Source organism: Conger conger, chromosome 1 (assembly GCF_963514075.1).
Source record: "Conger conger chromosome 1, fConCon1.1, whole genome shotgun sequence".
Taxonomy (NCBI): Eukaryota; Metazoa; Chordata; class Actinopteri; order Anguilliformes; family Congridae; genus Conger; species Conger conger.
The window spans coordinates 46,179,344-46,206,028 of NC_083760.1; the positions used below are offsets into that span (position 1 = coordinate 46,179,344).

General features: G+C 39.4%; 1 protein-coding gene across 8 annotated transcripts in view; it reads left to right on the top strand.

Moving 5' to 3' along the window:
- Nucleotides 1-1,023: 1,023 nt before the first annotated feature.
- Nucleotides 1,024-26,685, top strand: part of ikzf1 (IKAROS family zinc finger 1 (Ikaros)) — a 41,665-nt gene continuing 16,003 nt past the window's right edge. For 5 of the 8 annotated variants that reach the window (XM_061240992.1, XM_061241002.1, XM_061241015.1 and 2 more), the window contains exons 1-3: nucleotides 1,039-1,177; nucleotides 8,858-8,911; nucleotides 9,743-9,865. In XM_061240992.1, the coding sequence (XP_061096976.1) occupies nucleotides 1,039-1,177; nucleotides 8,858-8,911; nucleotides 9,743-9,865 (316 nt within the window). Of the gene's footprint in view, nucleotides 1,178-8,857; nucleotides 8,912-9,742; nucleotides 9,866-26,685 lie in introns of all 8 variants that reach the window. The other 3 variants (XM_061241033.1, XM_061241043.1, XM_061241050.1) reach the window with 1 other exon arrangement.

A 26,685-nucleotide genomic window follows, 5' to 3' on the forward strand; every position in this document is an offset into this window, starting at 1 on the left:
TATAAAATATAATTGATTAAAAATGGCACAATTGTTTTGTGCAAATGTACTTTGATTTCACAGCCTGAACAGTGAATGACAAAGTCACTGGTTGGAGCATATTATTGTCTATACACCAATATCATATGATGCTAAAATGCATATTTGACTTAATGCAAGAGTTTACTACTCTTTTAAGGAAGTAAAATGCATTTTGATTATTACAGAGTTCCAAAAACAAATGTAATTTGACTGATATGTTTTGAAGCAATAGAAAAGAAGATACAATACTAGACTTTTTCTGCAAAGTACCATTTACAATCTAGGGCAAAGGTTATCATTATTGGTATTCCATGCCGATACCCCCAGTTATAATCCATTGCAAATATCAAATTATCTACAGATCAAATACATTTCTTATATAATGCTGTAAAGTATAAGTAAATAGTTTTGATTGTGAAAAGTCATCTTGCAGCCATTTTGGTGATTTGGCAATGTAAAGCAACGCATATAACTTATGAATGACATGATTCCTTGATATATATACTTTTTAATCTGAACATTACTGAAGATTATTGCATGTTACATGGTGGAAATTTCTCTTTTGATTCTAACTGTGAGCAGAGCAGAGTGTTTGAAGGGGAAATTATAATATAGAGGGGGAAAAGCAGCCATATTAACATAAGTATTTAGTCCAAACTGGATAAATGCTGGTATATTTTCTTTCCAGGTCCGTTGAGCATCGTATCTCGTACAGTGGAATTACGTTCGGACGCTCGAGCAGGTGAGAAGAGGAGAAGAGTGAGTAACCCCCCCCCCCCCCCCCCCCCCCCCCATTCCACTCTCCCTCATTCAGAAATATATAAATAAATAAATTAGTGGTCCAGTCTCCTCGCTGGCTCTATCCTCTCTCATGCTTGGCTGCCAGTGATGGTCTACTGGGTGTCATCTTTTATTGGCATGATACAAAGCAAGTGCCAAGGGCTGCGGCTCCTATTTTCTGAGCAAATTCGACCTCTGGATAAAAGCTTGCAAAATGCCTCGTGCAGAAATTTAGAAATGTTAGGCTGGAACGAGGAAGTGGAGTGGAGAGGGGAGGGACCGAGGGCACAGTTCCACAGCGCTGCCGCGGCGGTACGAACTTCACCACATGGAGAGAGCTGGAAGAGCTTCATATTGCAAACTCAAGGAATAGCAGGTAGAGTACCATTCACGATGCTTTTAATTCCAACATAATAAGAAAACATAATTGGCGTACATGATTTTCTCGAAAAGAAGTAGCAAACCAACTTTCCGAAGCACTTTTGCGGAGCGGAAAAGATGTGTCCTAATTTTTCAAGCAGGTGTACAAACGGAATTTATCCTGTGAGATTAGAAACGTCGAGACGTCAATCGACAACATGTTGATGGTTTTTCCTCCCCAGAAAAGTGGCTTGTCATGTAATTGAGTCTTCTTACAAATATGTAGACTGAATTTAATAATGGAGACAGTCTGATAATTTCCATGGAAGCTAAAGGAATTCTTTCCTCATATTCCTAAAGCCAGTAGAACAAGCGGTTTTAGTGATTACATACACTCTGCAGTACATATACGAACACTGGCATATGTTCTTTCAACGTACCCTCAATCAGTAAAGTTGGCTATATTTAAAATTAAATTCAGCTTTCTGGCCAGACGGAAGTTTTCTTGTCGCTTTCGATTGGCTGGACACCTGTTGAAAGAGCGCGCATCCATCCTGTGAATACGTCCTCACATTTCTGAACAAAACAAGAGGATATTGAAAATTAAATGATAATGTAGCAATGCACAAAGTTTAAACGTTTAAATAATTCGTAGAAAGTTTGAGTATAGTTACAGGATAAAAATAAACAGTTTTTAACGTGTAGCCTATTATTATATTAGCCTACGTAATGTTAATGTTAAATTATTTTCATGAATACCTATCTTTCAAGCACGGTGTTTCTTAGAATGAATCCATCTAGTGTAGCTACAACTTTAAATACTTGGTTGTGCATAAGTTTTTCCCCTCATAAAATGGACTGAAGAATAGAAAACCTACTGTAACGGAACTAGGCAACTGAAAGCTCGATAAAGTATGCCTTAATCGGACACTGCGCCGTGCATTGAATCGTGCACTGAAACATGGATCCTAAAGTAACCAATTAAGTGTATTTTATATGTGCACTGAAACATGGATCCTAAAGTAACCAATTAAGTGTATTTTATATGTTGACGACCATAAGTGCACTTCGAGACGTTTTGTGTTTTGTTAAAAAAAGTAATTATAATATTATAAATATATATATTTTTTTTATATATATTTTTTAACAAAACACAAAACTTCTCGAAGTGTAATTATGGTCGTCAACATATAAAATACACTTAATTGTATATATATATATATATATATATATATATATATATATATATATATATATACAATATATATATATGTGTGTGTGTGTGTGTGTGTGTGTGTATGTAGGCTGTATATGATGCCTATTATACTTAACCGCATAATTCAAATAATAATTACCTTAAAATGATTTTCTGATAGATCGATCACTTGTTGACTAGCATCAGATTCGACGAGAGTAGCTCATTGGAGATAGTTTACAAAAGTTTTTCGAAATTAAAATATCGAACTCATGCAACTAACCTGTTTTAGAGGAAACGTAGGCCAAACCTACATGATTACAAGAAAATCTAACTGGGCCCAGCTATAAAAAATGTACTAAAATATGAACTTTATATTGATGAAACATATAGACACGGTTTTTTACAGTATAGAATAACAGTTTGTAGAACACTAAAACCGATAGACATTAACAATAATAATAATAATAATAATAATAATAATAATAATAATAATAATAATAATAATGTTGAATTTGAAGTCAATAAAGAACGATCGTAATAATTGAAGCGATACGAGCCGAATTCTCATGTAATTAAATGTTTCCACAAAAGGTGTTTTGACAACTAAAGCATTTCATTAGGCTATAGACTGGCGCATGTCATGCCTGATGTTGTCAACTCATTATCATCAATATGTGCACAAATAAATTCAGAAAAAAATCCAATGAATATTATTATGCTCGACTGTTTTTTCTTAGAGTTATTTTCTTAGATGCTGTAGACATGATACATGTTACTAATATAGGCCTAATCTGAAATACATTTTTTTTTTTTAAGTGTCCCGCTCTTCGAGCACTGTACTAAGGTTTGACTAGATAAACATTGTTTTTAGCAGTGCAGGTAAGCACATTCCGTTATTGTCTCTCGGCTTCATTGTGACCTCCTTGACTATTCCATGCCTCAGTAACTCCTGCAATGAAAGGTAATAATTGCCTGTTATCTCAACTAAAGTTTTTTTAGGGGTTAAGAGGATGTAAAAAACATTCACTGACGGATACGCGAACGTTCCTCTGAAACCAATAGCTGAGTTGGTTGCACGAGAGAGCTAGAGAGAGAGACAGAGCGACAAAGATAGAAAGTGGGGCGGAGAACAGGGAAAACGGTACAATTCAGTCACTGAATTGTTTCCACTACACACCAGTAGCATGTAGCGATGTGTGTATCAGATGTGTTGGTTAATTGGTTTATGCCCTTACAAACCTAATTGGTTTATACCCTCACAAAACTCTCAAATCTGCCACAATATATAGCTTGCAGTCCAGCCCCAGCCGTAAAACCTACCTCTACTGATAACCATATGGATATGTCCACTACCACAACCATGTGGTCTGTCATAATATAAAGGGATGATTGCAGCAACATTTGAAAACAGGAATGAGTAATCATTCCCTTAGGTTACTTCACTTCCTTACCACTTCACTAAATCAATATAATTCTGTTTGCTGCACTACATTCACATGCAACATTTAATATATCAATATACTCAGACTTCAGATAGTTTCTACGGTTCGACTGCATCCCCTGAAAATATCAAAGCTGAGAAATAAAGTGAGGATATTTCATTTTGTAATGTCTCTTACATCTACATCATTTTATACCCTTTGTGAAAAAGAGATAAAAAAGGATGCACAGAAGTAACCACAACTGCAGATAATGGGCGATAATTTATTAGGCAATACTATTTTTCTTCTCAAAAACATAGATGCCAAATTTTTGGCACCCCTAAAGATTCTTTCAGGCAAAATCTAAATTAGATCTGGCTTTAAAAAATTTTCTCAGAACTGAATCACTTTCTGTTTTACTAGCATATAAAAATTAGATAAAACAAATGTAAAATCCCAGTCATCAATCACCACAGGGAAAGCCAAAGAATGGTAAAATCCAGAGAGACAGATGTTTGACTTACTGTGCACAAATAATTGGTACATAAATGTATAATTGGTGAACATACTGATAAGCATTGTTAGGGAAATAATCAAAGTTTTAAATATCTAGAACAGTTGAAAACTGGCCAGGAAGACACAAGTGTATGTGCTCCCCTCACACAGGGAGGCAAGGAAGAACCTAAGGATCACAGCTTAAGCATCTATGGTCTATGGTCAGCATCTATGGTCATAATGTCTCAAAACAAACCATAAAATGCTACCTCTATACCAACATGCTCTTTGGAAGAGTTGGATGGTGAAAGCCAAAAGTGCGATACAAAACCAAATTGAGGCAGGAGGATGGGAATGACAGCCGATGTAGCTACTGATTGCCTACATGAATGCGCTTCAGACATGCGTTCATGGCTTGCAATTGCGATTTCTATGTGAAACGCTCCAAAAAGAGCAGAGAAATCTATTTTACCTTGTAGATCTCAGTTTGTAGGTCGCAAATTTCGTGAAACAAGCCCCGGGATTACAGAGTTAGCGGCATAACTGCACTCCCAAATCTGGGACATGGGCCAAAGTAAAAAGAGCTGTTGTAGTTGTAACAGCACTTATAGTTATAGGCTTGATGAGGCACTGCTGTTGGCAAGTTGCTTATGATTTATTTACTTCAGTATATAGCTGTATACATGGATTGTATACGAAAATTCCTCAAGTTGCTGTTAATGTCTTCAGTTGTTGAATCTTGTACAATATTATGTTATGCAAGGGAACATAATCAACGTGTGTATACTACTGCACCACTTGATGTATATTGAAGAATGTGCATTTGATGTAATCTAAGTCTTATCCAGGCAATGTGTGTGGGCAGTGAATGAACTTATTTGAAAATGGGCTGTCCTGTCTTGATCAAATGTTTAACATGGCTGAAAGGTGACCACTGCAGTGTTGAACAAGGCTATACTCAAGGCTATATATCTTCCAAGCAAGAAATAGCTTTGCCCTTTTCAGCAATTTCTGAAGAATAACTGAATATCACAGTTGCTACAGGCCTGTGAAACTTAGAGACTTAGAGACATGAGAGAAATTACTTAATAAATATATTCATATCTATTCATGTCTTTTGTCACTGTTTGTGCAGAAGTTTTATCCAAGGCATTAAGCCTATGACATCCATTACTGAAAAATGTCTGTGCCCATGTATCCTTTCTGGAAGCATCTTTTATCAAATAGTTTTTAGGTTTTGTGTGATGCCATGGACCACTGTACTTTTTCGATTATAAATTGCCAGTGTACCTTAAGTCGGTAGGTCTATCAGTTTTTCTTCAGAACAGGCTTGCATGTTTATAAAGGCTGTGATGAGTTTCCAGAATTACACTAGGACACAAAACAGGTCCTACAAAGTGCTGTTGTAGGAGTGAGATAGCTTAGAGAGAAGTTGATCCTCTTTTTAAAAAAGAACATTTGTTCAGGTGCAACCTATTTTTAAGGCGTCACACACTGATTTTTTAAAACCATATTACCATACTCAATAAAAATGCTCACAATAAGGATAAAATTATTAAAAATATCTGTTTAAATGGAAAAAGAAAGAAACTATAAAGATTATCCAAATGTACCTATCGTATTATCGTCTGCTAGAATTTATTTGTGTCAGAATGTGTGTGCAGGTGTGTGTGTCTTTTTCTTCTCTTTGTACTTGGCCATGTGTGTGTGCTAGTGTGTGCGCATGTGTTTGTAGGACTCATACTCCTGCTGGTATGAAGTAGTTTCTGTTTAACGGACCTACTGTTAGCCACCCCCGCCCAGCCTGACCCTGTTTCTCACTCTGCACAGCACAGACCCCCCTATATTCAAGTGAACCCACAGCCCTCTTCCTGTCGATCTGCTCTCTGACTGCTCTGAGCCACAGGCTTGGCTCTCTTCTGTGTGACTGGAATTCCCCGGTGTGCTCTAGCCCAGCTCCAGGGTGAAAGCATGGCACATGCTAGGTTTTGAAACAGCTGGTAGCTGGTTGACCAGTTCAGACTAGCTCTATACCCAACATGGTTTGACCAGCTCAGGCTATGTTCTGAAACAGCAGGTAGCTGGAAATTTCCAGCTGGTCATAGCTGGATTTTGCACCACGGCTACTACATCTACATGCTCGGTACATGTAAGAAATCCCTTTACCTCATCTCAGAATGAGTGTTAGACACAAGCACCTCTGTTCACAGAGCAGCAGTCTCATTCTTGTTCAGTAAGCTTAATTCTGTCACACCTTATCCAATTTGAGGAAACAGGAAATATGCTTCTCGTAGTTTCTGTAATGTTCTCGTGCTGAAGAACACATGAAAATATATAGAAAATTTGATTTACTACTTTAGCAATCTTTTATGTTTCTCCTTGTCTGCATGCTACAGTATGTTAACAGTTCCATGTTCAAGTTCTAAGCTTGCTTTTTGCTGAAAGCCCTTAGTGAAAAGTAAATTTTATTCTTATGTATTTTTTATAAACACTCAGTGATCGCTTTATTATATCAGCCAGTCATGTGGCAGCAACTAAATGCATAAAAGCATGCAGATGTGGTCAAGAGGTTCAGCCAATTGTTTTTCAGATCAATTGTCAGAATCAGGAAGAAATGTCATCTAAGTGACTTTGACAGTGGAATGATTGTTAGTGCCAGACCGAGTGGATTGAGTATTTCAGAAACTGCTACTCTCCTGGGATGTTCGTCTCTAGAGTTTGCAGAGAATGATGTGAAAAACAAAAAAACATCCAGTGAGCAGCAGTTCTGCTGGCAGAAACGTGTGGTTAATGAAAGAGGTCAGAGGAGAAGGGCCAGGCTGGTCGAAGCTGACAAGAAGGTGACAGTAATGCAAACAACCACGCAGTGGTATGCAGAAGATACATACAACGCGTCAAACCTCTCAGTGGATAGGCTACAGCAGCAGAAGACTTAATAAGTCTAAAAATAAGTGTAATAAATACCTAATAAAGTGCTCACTGAGTGTATATTCTCTGGTTATTCCATGTTGAAATAGGGAAGGATATGATGAAATTGGGATTTAATTATATCACCTGCCTCACACTTTCAGTTTTACTAAACAGCTTCTTTTTTTGGATTTTTCCAAAGGCCTTGCAGTTTTAGTACAAACGGAAGCCCAAATACATTACTGTTCCCAATAGCACTTTGTGTTCCGACAAATTAGACTGTTAATAGCAACAAATAATGAGGCAGTTTCACAGACATAGATTAAGCCTAGTCCTAGACTCTCTTTGAATGAGAATTCTCAAAACAAAACTCAATTTAGTCCATGACCAAGCTTAATCTCCGTCTGTGAAACCGGCCCAAAGTGACTCTTTAACACTTGGTTTACAACAACAGAAATGGGTCAGCACTGTCATATAGCCAGCTATGTTTCTGATTACATTTGCGACTTTATCTATAGTTTTCCATTTGCCCCTCCCCCTTAATTCACAACAAACATCTGGAATGAGACTCTCTCTCCCCGACCTCCAGGGTCAGCTGCCGAAAGAACAACCAATCATACACCTCAATCTCCCGCAGTGGTACACAAATGGTGTCCTCTGCCGCAGGTCTTCTGCACCGCTAACCCCGCTAGTCTCACGCCCCTGTCCCCTGGTGCCTGCGGTCGAGCTGGTGCAGTCGCCCTCCTCAGAACATTGTGTCGCAACAGAAGGGACTGCTGCTTCCCACTGTTTGTTCCAAATCTGTGGAGCCATCTGTCAGTAAAACAGGAAGCTCGGGTTCCCCTTCTCCCTTGGGCCGGTTTCTCTATTTTAGGGAGCTTCACTTCTCCCTGCATGGCTCTCGGAGCCGGGCGCCTCCTCCGCCGGGGACTTCTTGAAGTGGCGGAGCAGGTCTTGGAGCCGCTGTCGGGGCCATCTGCTACGGGCTTCAGGAGGATATATTATTAATGTGGCCCGAGCGCTCCGCTGTCTGCTCAGAAATGCAGGCCTGGTTGGCCCAGGGAGATGGTCTTCAGCAAATTGCTTCTTCTTGTGCAAACTTCTTCATTTCTGTCCTGCCCCCCCTCCCCCCGCACCCTGCTCCTCCGTGTCTGCGTTTGTGATTGCTGCTTGCGTGTGTCAGGGCCCGGACGCCGAGGCTCATCGATGCATGTTCAGTAAATTAGAGAGAACACGGCGCGGATCAGCTAGGAAGAGCGAACAGCCGCATCGCCACTGACCCAGGGCCATTTAATTTTCTGCTTAATTTTGAGGCAGTCAGTTTGCATTTTTGGATGATTACGCGACAGGAAATTAACAATAAATAACAAATGTGCTCTGAAAGCCCGTTCCTACCCACCACCGCCTGCCCCAGAGTGTACCTCCGTCCGATTCAGGCCTTCCTCACCTCAAGCCCGTCTCTGTGGCAGAATTGTAATGAAGTGTCTGTAAACGCGGCGCGGTCGGAGGACCGCGACGTCTGCCAGCCTGCTGAAAGACTACCGGGGAAATGGGGAAAAGGGGGCGCTCCTTTAATCAACGGCGTTGTCTTTACATTATTGCGTTTTCAGCCACAGGTTAATTATACTTGAATGCATGTCTCTGTCTGAACACGTGTTTGTCTTTTTCCTGTTAGAATACCTGCAGCGAATGGAGACAGAGGAGGCTCACGAAATGACCCAGCTGTCAGGTGAGGACGGTCACCTGCAGAACGGCAAATAGGCGAGAGCCCCCCCAAAAAAAGGGCAATGAGATTGTGAGGCAAGAAAAGCCATCCTCACTTGGGTGCCCTGCTGAAAGCTCAAGCTTGGTTTTGAAACAGTAGCTGGTCGTAGCTGGATTTTACACCAGGGTGGAGCTTTCGTTTTGGCGCTTTTTCTTTCAGTCATCAGCAGAAAGCATCTTGGTTGTTGTTTGTGAAAACACCGCTGATTCTGTCCAAAGATGATACTGGGCATGTTGACCTTTGTTGTTGACTGAGCCTTTGAAGTTTGAGAGTGGAGGCTGATTTGGGGCGATAACAGGCAGCTGATAAAGCAGAAGAGAGAGTCAGGGAGAGGAGCACAAGAGACACGGCACACATCCTCTCCTGTGCAGCTGGGACAGCAGGAGGATGCAGATGCTGCAGACCAAATCATTTGTTATTTATCTGACACTTGTACCTAAATCAACTCACAGTTGATTAGACAAAGCAGGGGACAATCCCCCCTGGCAATGTGGAGTTAAGGGCCTTGCTCAACAGCCCAACAGCTACACTAGGCCTTGAACCATCAACCTTCCAGGTCCCAGTCATGTACCTTAGCCACTAGCTCTGCTTTCCATCCACTAAATTGGAATTTGAATTAGACTCACTGTTGATAAACAAAACAAAGTTAACACTGAGTTGTTAAAAGCCAATATCAATTTAACTGCAATTTAACCAGTATTATTTTGTTTAGCTCAAACCTTTAACTTCAAGTTAGCTCTAACACAGTTGAACACATACAGTGGAGATGAGAGTTGGTGTGCTTCATTTTTCTAGCAAGCAGGGAAAGCCCCGCTGCGAATGAGGCTTCAGAAGATCCAGACGACCCCATGGCTGTGCCAGAGGACCTGTCAGCCAGCTCCGGACAGCAGCACAACAATAAGCCGGATAAGGGACTCGGTGAGCAACATCTCTGTCTGGCACCATTTTCGTAGAACATTTACACTGAACAGGTCATCTCAACAAATGGACACTACAGGTATAGCTTAAAAGAATCTGCTTCACAAGGGTTCAGATATTTTCCCAAAACTCCCAAACTTTTTTCCCAACAAATTTTTCTGAAGACCACAGGTGCCCAAATTATTGCTACCCCTAATAATTATTGTAGATAAAATCAAACAAAGTGAAATTGTTTTACTTTTATTTAGTGTATCTCAGTCTAAAGGAACTATATTGTGTCATTCCATCACTTCCTGCTTCACTATAGTATAAAAAATAAGGTACCTTATGCAACCACCTACATGGGAAAAGCCAAAGAACTGTCCATTCAGAAAGATTGTTGCCGCTAGTGAAAAAAAATGAGTAGGCTGACTGAATTGATATGCTGCTTTCAATTGCTTTGACCATCCCTGAAAGACATGCTTTTAGCCTTTAACAGAACATTGTTAGAAACAGACCATGCTCAACTGGCATTGCAAAAATAATAAAAACAGGGTTGTGTGTTTTTTTAGTTATCCTCCAAAACAATTATGGAAAAGAAACAGGAAAAGACTTTGGTACCAAAAAACCAGCCATACAAATAATTGCGCTTCTAGAATAAATAAAAATATATAAAGGAATCTCCCATTCTCATTCTATCCTGGCAATCGTCAAGCTCATTTCAATGTTACATCTTACATTGGATTAATTGAAATGACAATGGAGCTGGAATAAGCACACATTTTCTCCTGCACTGGATGCACTTTCACGTGGCACCAGATACATGAATATCGCCACATACAGTGAAGATATTCAGTGCACTAAAGACGTTTTTTTAACAGCACCATTTAAGATCTGCCGAATTCGAAAAAAGCAATTTATAGGCAGTCCCATCCGCTGATTGCCTAATGACCAGTAACCTTCATAGATAAGACATTAATTTTATTGTAAGGGAAATAATAAAAAGGTGTAAAACATATGGAATGCTTGCAAACTTGCCATGAAGAGGAGGCAAGTGCATATTATCCCCATGAACGGTAAGTAAGATGGTGAGGGAGGCAGTTTAACAAAAATCACAGTTTAGCAATTGCAGAGATTGGTTGTGACGTGGGGTTACCACATCTAAAAAATTAAATAAAACATAAAATGCCACTACCGTAGCTCTTTGGAAGGGTAGCATGAAGACTAAATCAACAAAACCAAGCATCTTGAGCTTGGCAAACCTCATTGGAATTATGACTGGTAGAGAGTACTATGGTCAGATGAGACCAAAATTGAACTTTTTGGCCATACACATCATCCAGCCATACACATGTTTTGCGGAAAAATTGAATGCACCTCATACCTACTGTCAAAAGTGGGTCATTGATGATTTGGAGATGTTTCTCTGTCAATGGTCCTATTTAAGATCAATGGCACAATTAATTAAATTGCCTGTTGAATTGCCTCTGCTAGGAATCTGATTTTTGGTTGTAGGTAGATTGTCCAGCAGGAGAATGACTCCAAGCATACATCAAACTCCACACAGAAATGGTTTAGTAAAAACAACCACCATGTTCTGCAATGGCTATCTCAGTCTCCAGACTTAAATCTTGTGAAAACCCTGTGGTCTGAACTGAAGAGGAGGGTATCCCAAGGATATCAATGATTGAGAAAAGTTCTTCCTGGATGAATGGTCAAAGGTCCCTCCTAATGTGTTCTCCAACCTTATGAGGGGACCCCTGTGTCCTGTACAGGCCTACGAAGATGTTATATGCAGATTTTTCAGTACTTTTTGAGCTGAATTATTAGAACTCATTTTATTTCCACATCATAGTAATGCATAGATGCTTTATCTTTGTGGTCTATTTTTAAATTATAAACAGTTTCAAAAATAATGTGTCAAAAATGTGTGACTTTCACATCCAGTATCCAGTCTTCTTAAATAAAAACATCATCGACACTATGGTAATGTGGAATGTTGTCATATTCAGAGCTGCCCATCCAGCTCAATCTGAAACAAAAGCATGCTGTATGCAATAAAACACATCACTAGTGTTACATGCAGTGAGCCCTGCTTCCAAGAAGCCTAAACGTGTGAACACTGTAACCAAGCTGGAAAGCAGTGAGGAGTGTACCCATGGTTGTGTTCTGGTGGGTAGGTGTGGTTGTGTTCTGTATGTAGGTATGGTTGTGTTCTGGTAGCCATGGAAGTGTTGTGTAGATGTGCTGATATTCTGAAGAGTAGGTGTCAGGCAGGTGCACACATAGCGGCCAACCAGTGCCCAAGTACCTGCCCAATTGCCTTCATAGGAGAAATGATGTCCTACAAAAAGACAACGTGAAGAGAGCTGAAATACAGAAAGTTGTTGAGATGAAGCCTCTCAAGTAAAATCAACAATAGCAGTAGATTCTGGCTAGTTTTTTATAACCCAATCATCAAGTTTTGTGATGATTGCAGGCATAGCAGGCAGTTTAGCAGCTAGCTATAGTACCATTTATGGGTGAGCCGGATAGTTTTGTTTACTTTTGCATCTTTACTGAGTGTAACTTGCCTCTATTGCAGGAAAGTTAGGCAGTTACATGCAGGGATAGCTTTCGCTTAGCTTCACTAGCTACTGCTAGCAGGCTGCAGGTTCCTTTTATTTAGAAAGTTATATCAGGCTGCAGCTTTCTGCTCTTGAGCCTGCTTTGTTAGAAGCATGGTGATATTCAGTAACATGAGCATGCACATTCACAACATATCATTGATTGTATTGTTTATAAGCAGTTCATTATAATTGGGGCTTGTTTCAGTGGTGGTCGCACCATGGGGTGGGAGGTGGGGAATGACATTTTTCCTATTTGAACACCTGCCCCTCTAAAAGTTTGTGCACAGGCCTGGTAGGGATGGTTGTGTTCTGGTAGGTAGTCATGGCTTCTCTCCCATAGAAATGTGGAGATTCATACTATGACATAATATGTATGTGAAATGAAGGGTAATAAATTGCTGAATTTCTATTGAAGGCTTTTTGTTATTATTACAGCAAAAAACGCCTTTTTTGGTTACATTTTTTTTTTCCGGTTTGGAACATTTTAGCATTGCTTTTTTTTTCCAACCATGATGGGTTGCCAGTACTGGTATTATTTTACTTCTGGTATTATCTTTGTCCAAGGTTACTTGTGCCATGTCACATGACTGCTTTTATCCACCTGTAAATTAGGCAGCTCTTTTTCCAGTAGTATGCACCCATAGTTCGCAAGTGCTCACTGGGTTCATTTGAAATAGCGTATTACCAAGCATGGACTTTTTATCTGTTCAGAAAGCAAAGGATGCATAAATGCAAAAATGCATAAAAAGCTACTTGTTCTATTTTAGTTTATACTTCAAAGTATTTTGCGGTTGTATAACCTTAGGTTTCTCAAATTGGCTCAATTATTTTTATTATTATGTGAGAGAAATAGTTGTATTATCGCAACCTGGTTGTCAATGACGCTATAGAAAGCAAAGAGTGATTGATATATAATAATGCATGCTGTATAATATGTAAACTATGTCTGGTCCAATATATGGAGATGTGTAGGAAATGTGTAAAATAACATGGGAGTGTACTGTAGTTCTCAAACCCATGCATGTAACTAATTATCTATAATATAATATACCGGCAACCCTCCGACTGCCAGAAGACTGCTCTTATCTCCTGAGCCGATGTCTCCCAAGTATTAACATCGCCTTTCACTAGTGGCTATATTTAATGTGCTAGTGGCTTACCATACATATTCTTATGTACTGTTTTTTAGGATCCACAGACTTGGATAACTGGAAGGCCAGGGAATACATATTCAAGAATACACCAGGACTGTATACACATACAGTATTGAGGAATTATTGGCAATGTGTCAATAGGGATCTTTAAATAGTATAGGCTGGCCAATAGAATGTATTCTAATGAATAGAAATAGGAGGGAATGATTTGACTATTTAGGAGCTGATTGCTGGGGAGGCAATCATTTGGGCTTTGTGAAACATAGTTACAGTTATGTTTTGTATTTTATATTGTTATTATCACAGAAGTTGAATACATTTATATTATGTTCATATGCTTTGATACACTCATATCTTTGGTTATGACATACACATATGTCCAGGAATTGCAAGCCTATAGCCTAAAGCTATCAAATCTTTGGTTTCTGGCTTTACAGGAATGGCAGTGCTTCTTGGAACTCTGATACTGTTAGGAGTCTTGTGTAAACACCCCTATTCATTCAAGTGGCATTTATTTTGTGTATGAGTATTCCAGTATGAGATTGTATTCCACATTTGCAAATTACTCTTTAGAATTTGCTTTGGCATTTTATTCTTATAATTCATGTATTCCTCTTTTTGAATATATTTGCAATGTATTGACATGCATTTACAATATTACAAACTATAGTTCAGGATGTTGTGTCCTTGTGGTTCCAAGTTGGCATTGGTCATACCACAAGCTGCACTAGTAAAAGAAGTATGTTGAAATGCAACTTCTGTAACCCCAAAAGTCTGTCTCTGAAATCCCAACTGTTGCCTAAGTCTGTAGTTGACAGTGCCAAGGCATATAATCTGATGCCTCACCGTAAAACAACAGAATTTAAACATTTAAGAACGTTTAACATTTATTTTAATGTAAACTTGGGGGAAATTAATCTATTTCCACATGCATTGCCACATTATCACGGTAATACTAATTTATATTACTGTTTATAATACTTGAAATGAAGTGATGTTGTTTAGTAATGGGACTTTTTACTCACTGTTTCTGTGCCTCTATTTTTATTTAAACAAAATTGGTGATGGATACAAAACACTGACATCAAAACTGTTTCAGTAATAGCAGTATGATAATTCATCTTAATTTAGCATATTCAGAAAAATCCTGGCATTTAGAAAAATTTCAAATTGGTCACTAGTTCAATGTTTAATTTTATATATTCTTGAGTGGAAAACTACAGGAAGATTGTGGGCAGGGGCGTGGGTGAACCTGTAAAGAGAAAAAGAGAGCTGTTACAGGAAGAGGATATAGTGGGAAAGACTGCTGAGAACAGAGGAGGAAGTCTCATGTTTGTAGTTTTGAGCAGTTATTCCTGGCCTCTGTGGTATTTTAGTGGCCTGCCATGAAGTTCCCTTCAAAGCAATCTACAAAATTTCAAGCAGTTTTCCATCACATACTGTAAATTCACTTCTGTTAACTGCCTCAAGAATTGTCTACAGAAATGGCACTGGCACAAATTTTGGTCTGCAGTCTCTGCACCCATATTGTGTTTTCTGGTCTTCAATGCGTTCCCGCTTCAATTCACCTGGATTCATACAGTGCAGTCATACAGGACAATGGTACAATTTAGGTTATTTTGGCTATGTACTCCATCACATTCAATTTGAAACTAAACAATTAATATGAGGTTAAAGTGCAGACTGTCACCTTATTTTGAGGGTACTTTATACATGGTATGATCCATGTGGAAAGTACATCCCTTTTTATAGATAATCCCTCCATTTTAGGGGACCAAATGTAATTGGACAGCTGGCTTCTCAGCTGTTTCTGATTAGTCAGAATTATTCAGGATTCAATCGCAAAGAAAGAAAGCTTCCCTTGAATCTTGCCTTGATTTCAGGCTTTTCATTGCCTATGGTGTCTATTATTGTCATTTGTCAACATGAGAACCAGAGTTGTGCCAATGACAGTCAAGGAAGCCATTATGAGGCTGAAATAAGAAGTCAGAGACATACACTTACTGAGCACTTCATTAGGTAGTAGACCTGTACACCAGCTTGTTAATGCAAATATTTAATCAGCCAATCATGTGGCAGCAACTAAATGCATAAAAGTATATGCAGGCATGGTCAAGAGGTTTTTCAGACCAAATGTCAGAATAGGGAAGAAATGTGATCTAAGTTACTTTGACCGTGGAATGATTGTTGGTGCCAGACAGGGTGGTTTGAATATCTCAGAAACTTCTGCTCTCCTGTGATTTTCACACACAACAGTATGCAGAGAATGGTACGAAAAACTAAAAACATCCAGTGATCAGTGGTTCTGTGGGCAAAACCATGTTGTTTGTGAGAGAGGTCAGTGGAGAAGGGCCAGACTGGTAAAAGCTGACAGGAAGGTGACAGTAATGCAAACAAGAGAAGAGAGATATGCAGAAGAGCATCTCATGAACACACAACGCATGGAACCTCTTAAGTGCATAGGTTACAGCAGCAGAAGACAAATACGTCTAAAAAATAAGGTTAGTAAATGCCTAATAAAGTGTGCACTGAGTGTATACCAAATACCGTCCCATGTCTGCTTTGAACCCTTGAAATGGGCATCACAGGTGTATCTGCCCCAGACACATTTCCTCAGCAGTCTGCTCTTTCTTTGCCAGTTCACATACTGTATTTCTATTTTTATGTAAAAAGTAAATATTTAACTGCTTAAACAGGGACATGTTATGGCACAATCAATTGTACAATTGAAAAATTAAGGAATGGATTGCCACATATCTGCCTGTGGATTCATGTAGTGAAATGATGTAGTGTATATGAGGGTAATTACAGACTTCTCAATGTTTTATGCATCTCTTCAAGGTTCATGGAATATATATATATATATATATATATACTGCCATAAGAGCAGTCGTCAGGCATAGGGGTGACAATGGCTCAGGTGGTAAGAGCAGTCATCTGGCAGTTGGAGGGTTGCCAGTTTGAATCCCACCCTGGGTGTGTTGAAGTGTTCTTGAGCAAGACACCTAACCCCCAAATGCTCCTGACGAGCTGGTTGGTACCTTGCATGGCAGCTAAACGCAGTCAGTATGTGTATGAATGGGTGAATGAGATGCTTCAATTGTACAGTGCTTTGGATAAAGGTGCGCTATAAATGCCAACTGTTTACCATATATATCTATATTCCTATTGGGTCTGGGATTTTTAATTCCTCAGGGAAACATATAACAAATATAACAAAATGCCAAACAAATATATTTCACAGGTAGTTTAGCAGCAATTATCAGAGGGTTGAATGGATAATTATTTTTATTTACTGTTCTGAAAAAGTATCCATGTAATTTAGCCGGATTCCTGCGTTTAATTTTCAGTTGTGTCTCAGCCAGGGCTGAGTCCAGTGGAAATGCTATTGTGGCACGTGGCCAGGAAGGCCTGCTCTCTCTGTCTCTCCGACAGCATAGCCAATTGCCAATGGCCATTAAAAACAGGAAGCAAAGGCATCCGTATGGATAATGAAATAGACTGTGACCGTTAAACAGCTCCCTGTATGTGCCCATTGTCTTTGAGGTATTTGAGGTCTCTGTGGTCTAGACCAGGGGTAGGCAACCCTGGTTCTGGATTTCCAGCGATGTTTCAGTTTTTTTTGTTCCAGCTATGCTCATGAGTTTGATGGATTATTAAGAGGCTGAGTCTGAATGGTGAAATGCTTAGTGCCTTAGTGTAGCATGTGATCACCTGGGTTCATCAAACCTGATTATTAATACAATTTTGTAGTCACAGGTTTGGATAGAGCAAAAGCCTGGAATATTCTGGCACTCTCGATGCCTACTCCTGGTCTCGACCATACAGTGAAGTAGGAATTAGAAAATATGGAAAGCTTTTTCATATGTTCACAACACAATACTTTGTGATGGATGCATCCGCACTGTGAACTGCCAACAAACAAACAAGTATAATTTTAAAATTGCAGTGCTATCTTAGGAATGTAGTAACATAGTTCTTTCAGTTATTGAAATAATAAAATATACACATGCTCAAATTAAAATTATATTTAGCTTTTCTTATAGAATGTGTTGTTCATTGCATTGATTCATTTAGACTGCAGACTGAAAATTCCCTATTTAATCTAATGAACTCTGAACTTTTTGCATGGGTTTGTTGGATGTGCCTGTGCTAAATTTAAAATTGCATCACTACATTCCCTCTTGCTCCTACGATGGCATCAAACTTTATATTGTAATTCACAACATTATGTTTTGATTATTACTATAATTTTGACCATGATAATTTAACATCAGCACTGTTATTTAATGTTAGTTAATTGCCTTAGCCTGTATGTAGGCACTTGTGTAAGAGCATCTGTTAAATACCTAAATGTAAAAGTAAATGTGGTTAGCCAGTGTTTCTAAAATGTTCTGTGTAGGGAAAATCACCTGCCTTTTTTCTGCTAGTTCCCATCCGTTGATAACTAGCCAGATAACTAGATTCAGTGGGAAAAGACTGCTTGGTTTTCTATTGCAGCTATGTACCACTTCAGCTGTTTCACATACTGCCATGGGGTGGGCCTAGAGAGAGAATATCTTTATGTCGGATTAAGAACATTAGCCATGCCCTATGGTCACCATAAATCTACAGGAATTATCGCAAATTAAGTTGAGTTAAATCTTTACTATGATTGATCTTTTCTACAAGAATGCACTTGTAATTACATTTGGCATTAGGAAGTGGTAACTAAAGTCTGTAAAATAAGTTGTACTGTGACTATCAGGGCATTTTTTGTGGGTATATGCTCAAAATAAAAAAAGGGCACCATACACCGTGGCTAGGGAAAAAAATTGCTGTAGCCACAAGGGCAGCCTGTCTCAGGGCAAGAGGCATAAGCTTCAGCACATGCATGTGCCTGGTAACTTGACATTGCCACTGATGGAGAAAAAGTTTTCTTGTCTTCAGAACCAAAGAATACTGGGGTGGCATAAGTAGTCATCTCAATGGCATTGTGCGACAGGTTGTGGAGATTTTGTTCTGTCCTCAACCAGCAAGTGCTTTTACACTGTGCAATGAAACAAAAACCATCATCATCCTGGTTTATTACATTTCAACCTACTTGGAATATGACAGAAAACGATTAGCGCTTGCTTTTTTGTTGAAACACAAATTAAGTAGGTCTGCTCTATTCCAGAATACAGGGTGTAGTTCGATATGAGCTGACATGTTTCAGAAGCCAGCTACAAGGATAGGCGTATGACGGTTGAAGTGAAAGTAGGACCCCGCAGTTGTGCTGCAGGTGCAGAGTGCTGCTGTCTGGTGAAGCATCGCTCCCATCCACCACACTTGGCTCGCCTCCTAAAGCCTTTATCTCCAAGGGTGTTGAAACCTGCTGATGGCAAGTTCTTCTTCTTTGGAAACTCTTGCACATCCTATTTCAGTTTCCTCTGATATCTGCCTCTTTTTTTTCTCTCGGCACAGCCTCAGAACGAGAGGGCGAAGATCTGATCTGATGTGCGAAATTCCTGGCAGTTTGTTTCATTTATGCCTTCCGTTTTTATACTTGTAATGTTCCAATCTATTAAATAAGGTCCCCGCCCTCATATGAACAACACTTCATGTAAACCGAGTGTCATTCCCAAGGTATCGACATACTGACATATTTTTATGTGTCATTTGTATCACTGTCGTCTGTTTGACAGGAAATGGTGTCCCCTGCGTTCTCCTGCTTTGACCCGAAGCACTGAGCAGCAGCATTTGCATTCAGTGGAATAATGTCCCTCTCATGGGGCTGTATGCGACTGTGGTTGAGACACAGGACTTTGCTTTCTGTTTGACTCAGAGCAGGTTGCATCATGGGCCTGTCAGGCCAGCCCTCTGCACCCACACTTAGTCATTTAAGCATGCTGAATCAAAGTGAAATCCTCAAGAACACTGAAAAATAACTTTATGACTTTATGCTCTAAGATAATTGTGCTTTTTATTTTTGGTTACTCTATATAGAGGTCATGCTACGGAATGGTACACTAATGCAATGGCTCATATAGCTGGCTGGGACTGAGAAAATATATAATGTTTATTTGTAATCTGTTCTACAATTAGCCTGATAGGGTATCCATGCTCCACTGAGGATTTGGCTCAATGAAAGGAGAATTTCTGAATAAATAAAAATCTATGTTTATATTTTCATATACACCCATTATTCACTCAGTGATCACTTTATTAGGTAGACCTGTACACCAGCTTATTAATGCAAATATTTAATCAGCCAATCATGAGGCAGCAACTAAATGCATAAAAGCATGCAGACGTGGTCAAGAGGTTCAGCTGTTTTTCAGACAACAGTGGTATGCAGAAGAGCTTCTCTGTGCACACAACACATCAAACCTCTAAGTGGATAGGCTACAGCAGCAGAGGAATAAGACAAATAAGTCTAATAAATTCATAATAGTGTGCTCATTGAGTGTATATCAGATTTCAGTAATGGAAAGATGTGCAAGGAACCTAGCTATATTCTTTGTCACATTTTAAGTCATGAAGGCTGCCCCACCCGTTTCTATATGATACATATTTCTTCGGCTTTTGACACCTCTCCCCCAGTGTGTGAAGTCAGGATCGGTTATCTTCCTGTGTGCAGAGTTTGATAAACTCAATCTGGGCTGTGGATCATGTATTAAGGAATTAATTAATTTGTGAACACAAAATACATTTCCGTATTTAACTAAACAAAACATATGTTGAGCCAAATGAAAGAAAGTATAATAAGAAATTACTGTTGCAGAAAACATCCTATTAAACTGTGGTCCTCTGAGAGCCAGGGTCCTTCTCAATGTGTCTGTAAGACATGTAGCAGTGTGCCTGTCTGTGTCTGTAAGACATGTAGCAGTGTGCCTGTATGTGTGCATGCATGCGTGATTGTGTGTGTGTGTGTGTGTGTGTCTGTGTGTCTGTAAGACATGTAGCAGTGTGCAGTATGTGTGCATGCATGCGTGATTGTGTGTGTGTGTGTGTGTGTGTGTGTCTGTGTGTCTGTAAGACATGTAGCAGTGTGCAGTATGTGTGCATGCATGCGTGATTGTGTGTGTGTGTGTGTGTGTGTCTGTGTGTCTGTAAGACATGTAGCAGTGTGCAGTATGTGTGCATGCATGCGTGATTGTGTGTGTGTGTGTGTGTGTGTCTGTGTGTCTGTAAGACATGTAGCAGTGTGCAGTATGTGTGCATGCATGCGTGATTGTGTGTGTGTGTGTGTGTGTGTGTCTGTAAGACATGTAGCAGTATACAGTATGTGTGCATGCATGCGTGATTGTGTGTGTGTGTGTGTGTGTGTGTGTGTCTGTAAGACATGTAGCAGTGTGCAGTATGTGTGCATGCATGCGTGATTGTGTGTGTGTGTGTGTGTGTCTGTCAGACATGTAGCAGTATACAGTATGTGTGCATGCATGCGTGATTGTGTGTGTGTGTGTGTGTGTGTCTGTAAGACATGTAGCAGTGTGCAGTATGTGTGCATGCATGCGTGATTGTGTGTGTGTGTGTGTGTGTGTGTGTCTGTAAGACATGTAGCAGTGTGCAGTATGTGTGCATGCATGCGTGATTGTGTGTGTGTGTGTGTGTGTGTGTGTGTGCAATAAATGTTTATAAGTGTATGAAAGTGCATGCATGTGTGTACATGTGGTATCATGTGTGTGTACCATACATGTGGTTGTATGTGAACAAGTTTGTGTATGTGAGTGCATCTGTACGCATTTATGCATATGAATGTGGGTATGTGCAGAACTGTGTGCGTACGTGTGTATATGCAAATTCATGTGTGTGCATGAGTGTAAGTGTCGGTGCGTGTGTCTGCCTATGAAGCCATTGTGTGAGTAAATATGTGTACCAAATACACAAATGTGTGACTATGCATGCTTGCATATATTAATGTTTGTGCATTAGTATGTGTGCGTATTTGCGTGTCTGCATGTGTGTGCGTGTGTGTGCTGCAGTGCCTGCAGATCGAATTGTACAGAGAGAGGAAGTGGTGTGTTTATCTTTGCACTGCATCTCTTCTGCTCCGATAAAGCCCAAATGTATCAGGGTTAAAATTATCTCTCAGGATCTCACTAACAGCAGCAGGCTCAGTTGTGCATAGCTCAGGCAGAAGCAGGAGAGTGCATTATGGCTGGAGGTCTTTATATGTTCCAGTTTAATTGCGCTTTTGGTGTGGTGTAGTGCCAGCCCTCTCAGGCATACAGTGCAGTACCCTGACAAAAAATTAACTCAGTGCATCATCCACCTTTTGTGCCCTTTTCGAGTGTAGAGATGCAGAATGGATTTTTCATGAAAATGTACATTTTGCATCCCAGTGATATTTTCTCACATGATTTTTTCATTTTAATGATAAAACAATGCTTTCTTTGAAATAGAGCTTACTGTAGGTTCAGAGATCCACAGGTTACCTACACATTTTTCCCACACAAAAAAACGTCATATTGCTGATTCTTTGATTCAGATATTTTTTGGAGTAAATCCATCCAATTGTTTTTTCAAAGTTGTGTCAACCTTTTGTTGGCCTTTGCGAGCGAGGACCAAGAAGCTTTTTGGCAAGTCTAATACAATAATGGAACTGTCTTTCTCTGAGTGTGAAACAAGATGGCTGGCCCTTATTAGTTCCTGCATCAGTTTTTAGCTTTGAGTTCCTGATATTGTGAGACAAAATGTATAAAATCTTTTCCTTCTTTAAAGTCAGTTACTAATGGCAGTGTTTCTTGCCATGGTGACTGTTTTCTGAGTGTTGCGTCTGGATGGTTTCACTTACTCGCACCTCGGTTCACTTGCTGTGCGGCTTATTTTTAGGGTGTGAGGGCACGAACACACAAACAGGAACCTTCAGACCTGCTCTTTTCCTTACAGACTCACTCGCCTTGAACATTTGCGCCTACAGTTTTCTATCACTTATTTTATGCACTTGTCCCCATTTTTTTCATCAGTAAGGCATGTTCCACAACATTTGCATTTATTTGAAAGTTCCACTCAACATCCCATGTGAACTCTTTGTATAGACTAATTTACACTATTAATTTGCTCAAAAAGTGTTTTCATAGATGATGCTGAAGGCCCTTCAAATATGCCTTTCTCCATTGGCTGAAGGGACAAACTATGACAGAAAGAATTTCAGTTTGAGTTCATCACCAGCTACACTGTTTATATAAATCCTTTATTTAGATATGCTAATTTCTGGTTTAAACATTGTCTAAACTGTGGTGTGCATGCTTCCCTGTTCAGAATGACCAGGGTAAATTAGGATGTGTCTTTCGCACTGTGGAATGCAGTACGCTGGAGTGCTGCACTGTTTCATTAGACACATGACTTCCCCATATTCCTGAGACATATCACGTCAGCAGTACTGGTTCCCTGTTTCCCAGGCAGGCCTTGAAAAACACCAGAGGTGTTTATGTTGAGGCGTAGTCATCTTACACGTGAAAGTTCAGCTCTCTTTTTCTCAGCATTACCCTTTTTCTCATAAGGGTGCTGTGAGCTACTCTAGCAGGAGTGCGGGCTAGTTGTATAGCCATGGTGGTGTGTCAGTGCTCCACCCGCTCTCTCAGCCAATCTTAATTACAGCGCATTGTGACAGGGCACATTGTGGCACGACTGAGAGAGACTGCACAGTACCGCTCAAGGAGTCCAGTAACAATGCCTTCATTTGAGCTCAAACAGTGCTTTCAGTGACGATGGTGAAGACCCAGGTAGAGTTCTTCCACTCCTCACACTATTTTAAGAAACGTCTCATTGAAATGACTCTTGATCGATTTCCTTTTTTTTCCCCAAATGCTGAAGTTAAAAGATGCCTTTCTCCATTCACTGAATGGAAAGCTACTATAAATTCAGCTCAAGGTGAAACGTGAAAGACTCTCAGTTATGGTTGTATAATTCCCTATCGTTGCTTCCCTTTCTGTCACTTCTCCATAATTCTTGGTATTTCAGTTGGACGGTTCTCCTTTTCCCCTGGATTCCTATATTTCATTATCTCTGCTTCTTCCTCTTCGAACTGACCTTGTACAAACAGCGGTACATGGATGAGGAAACTCTGACTCTACTGTGACATACAGACTGCACAGCCTTTGTTGTTGAGTTGCCAAAGAGCCACATTGGCCTGATAGCGACAAAAGAAGTCTGAGTACCTCTAAAGATAATGGAACTGTTTATAACATACAGTTGATATTATAGCTGTGTAATGCGTAATGCATTGTGGCAAAGATTATGCTCCTACAGTTTGTTGCTGGGTTTAGACAGAGCTGATGTTTAAAAATATGCTAAAAATAGTCATTTTAATGAATTAGAATTATGGATTTTAATATTCATATAGTGTCCTGGGGTTCATTCTAAGGATAAGGTAAATTTATTTATTGATTATAAAGTCAAGCAACTTGAAAGTCTAGTGTGCAATACATGCTGTTTGCATATTATTCTTGCATCTTGTTGGATGTATGAATAGTTATATTTGACAGTGTTTTGATGTATTCATAAATCATTTGCCTGATGCTGTTGTGTTGGTGGTTCTTCAGATAGATCTGGCAAACATTAGGTTTTTCCGTTGCTCTGTTTGTGCCTTCACTGCGGGTTGGTGTAGTTCACTGCACTCTCCAGTTTCACACTTCTTCCTGTGTCTCTGTTTCCTGTTTATCTCGCTGTCATTTGTTTCACAAAAGCATGACGGTGAGAGAAGAAGTGGTGACCTATTCCCTAAGCAAAGAGAAAAAAGGAAACATGAACTATCTCACGAGGACTTTTGTTTTAATCAGCAGGGATAGTGTCAGGAAAATTTGGGTATAATTCTCAACACATGCATTTTGCATGGATGCTGTGTTTTTGTACTACCATATTGCTGTGTTTTTCGCAAATGTTGCTACTTAACTTTATTAGTTTATGGCAATACATATGCAATACATACCACCTACAGAGCATGTGATAATATAGAAAAGTACTACCTGGATACCTTTTATTTTGGATTTGATATATGAAATTAATTCCATGTCATCCTCCCATCAATTCCAAATACATTACTTCCATTCATTCATTCATTCGTTCATTATCTTAACCCGCTTATCCTGAACAGGTTCGCAGGGGGGCTGGAGCCTATCCCAGCATACATTGGGTGAAAGGCAGGAATACACCCTGGACAGGTCACCAGTCCATCGCAGAGCACACACACCATTCACTCACACACTTATACCTATGGGCAATTTAGACTCTCCAATCAGCCTAATCTGCATGGCTTTGGACTGTGGGAGGAAACCGGAGTACCCAGAGGAAACCCACGCAGACACAGGGAGAACATGCAAACTCCACACAGAGAGGCCCCAGCCGACAGGGATTCGAACCCAGGACCTCCTTGCTGTGAGGCGGCAGTGCTACCCACTGCACCATCCGTGCCGCCCACATTACTTCCATCCGCTCTAAATTCTATCATTCATTTATTGTTAAATCTGAGAATTATGGAGAATTATGAAGAATGATATAAGGACAAAGAATGATGTATGTAGGATATTCACACTGTAGTAAAATCACACAAAGCTAACCAAAGATAAGGAGAAGGTGGAATGCGAAACTACTGTCTCTAAACTGTTTGTCTTGTCATTATATTCAATAGTAGGATTGTACTGTCAACTAATGGTTGAGAATATTTTTGCATACATACAACTGCTTTCAGAGTGACTATACCTTGCTGGTCCAGTTTCCAGAGTAATAGGCAATATCATATTTATTTATATTCTGCAACAGTTATAACTGGTTATTTTGTGTGCTCCTTGATATTCATCAACCACTTTTCAGTTCAAGATTGTCTCTTTTTTTTAAAGCAACATCATAAACTATGCAGATGGCCTCAGACCTATTCCAGGAATAAGTGCTTTGTAACAATATGAAAATCAATTAAACGTAAATATTTAACATAAAGCACCATGTTGTCAATAAACACTTAAAATGAATCTCAATTGAAATTTCAAAATGACAGAAAAGTTTCATTAAACTATTTTAATTTATACTTGTGTGCAGGAGGTGGGTGGGAGTGTGACTTGGGGGGCTGATATAAAAATCTGATTATAACAAAAATATACATTCTTTGGTATCCACTCTCTGATACAATATCTTACTTCTTTCTGTCAAAACGAAATACGTATGATATACTATTTTATGTTATATTAGCAGAGATATAAGTTTACATTATATTACATTATTGGCATTTGGCAGATGCTCTTATCCAGAGCAGCGTACAGTTGATTAGACTAAGCAGGAGACAATCCTCCCCTGGAGCAATGCGGGGTTAAGGGCCTTGCTCAAGGGTCCAACGGCTGTGTGGATCTTATTGTGGCTACACCGGGATTATAACCACCGACCTTCTTGTCCCAGTCATTTACCTTAACCACTACACTACAGGCCACCCGTTTAATGGCAAGCATACAATTTTAAATTGATCACATCCAAAAAGAAAAAACTGTAACAGTAATCAGATGATTATTGTACCTTGAGATTATTTTTCCATGTATTTCAGAGATACATCATTTCACTGTTTCTGTGATCATCATACTCATGCAAGGTGTATATTGGTAGAACAGCAGGCTAAAATATAGCAATTTCATAGAGAGGTTGCGCCAACAGAATACTTCATATATAGTTAATTATTTATATATAGTGGTTAGAATTGTATTATTATTATTACTTACTATTATTATTAAGAATTGCCTGATCATGTGAGGCTCATTTAATACTGTCCTCTGCATTTTGGACAGCTGTACTTCTGAGAAATGACAGATGAGGCAGTAATAAGAATCCCTGACAAAATGCTAATTCTAAGGGAATATGAAAAGTCTCCTGGTAGGCTAGTAAATAGGCTGTTTTTGCCCTTAAATTTGGACAGTGCTTTTTTCAAATATGTGCTAGTATCCTAGCTGTCTTTGGGTCCTTAAAACAGGCCCTTATGTTTTATGTTTTTTAATCAAATGGATTAAATTGATATGCATAGGCATATAATGATATAAGTACAGCGCATAAATAGAGTTGATTTTTTACACATATGCACACATGTGCAGTGGTTTTGTAAGAACTGAATTCTTGGCACGTGGTTGCTGGGCCCAGT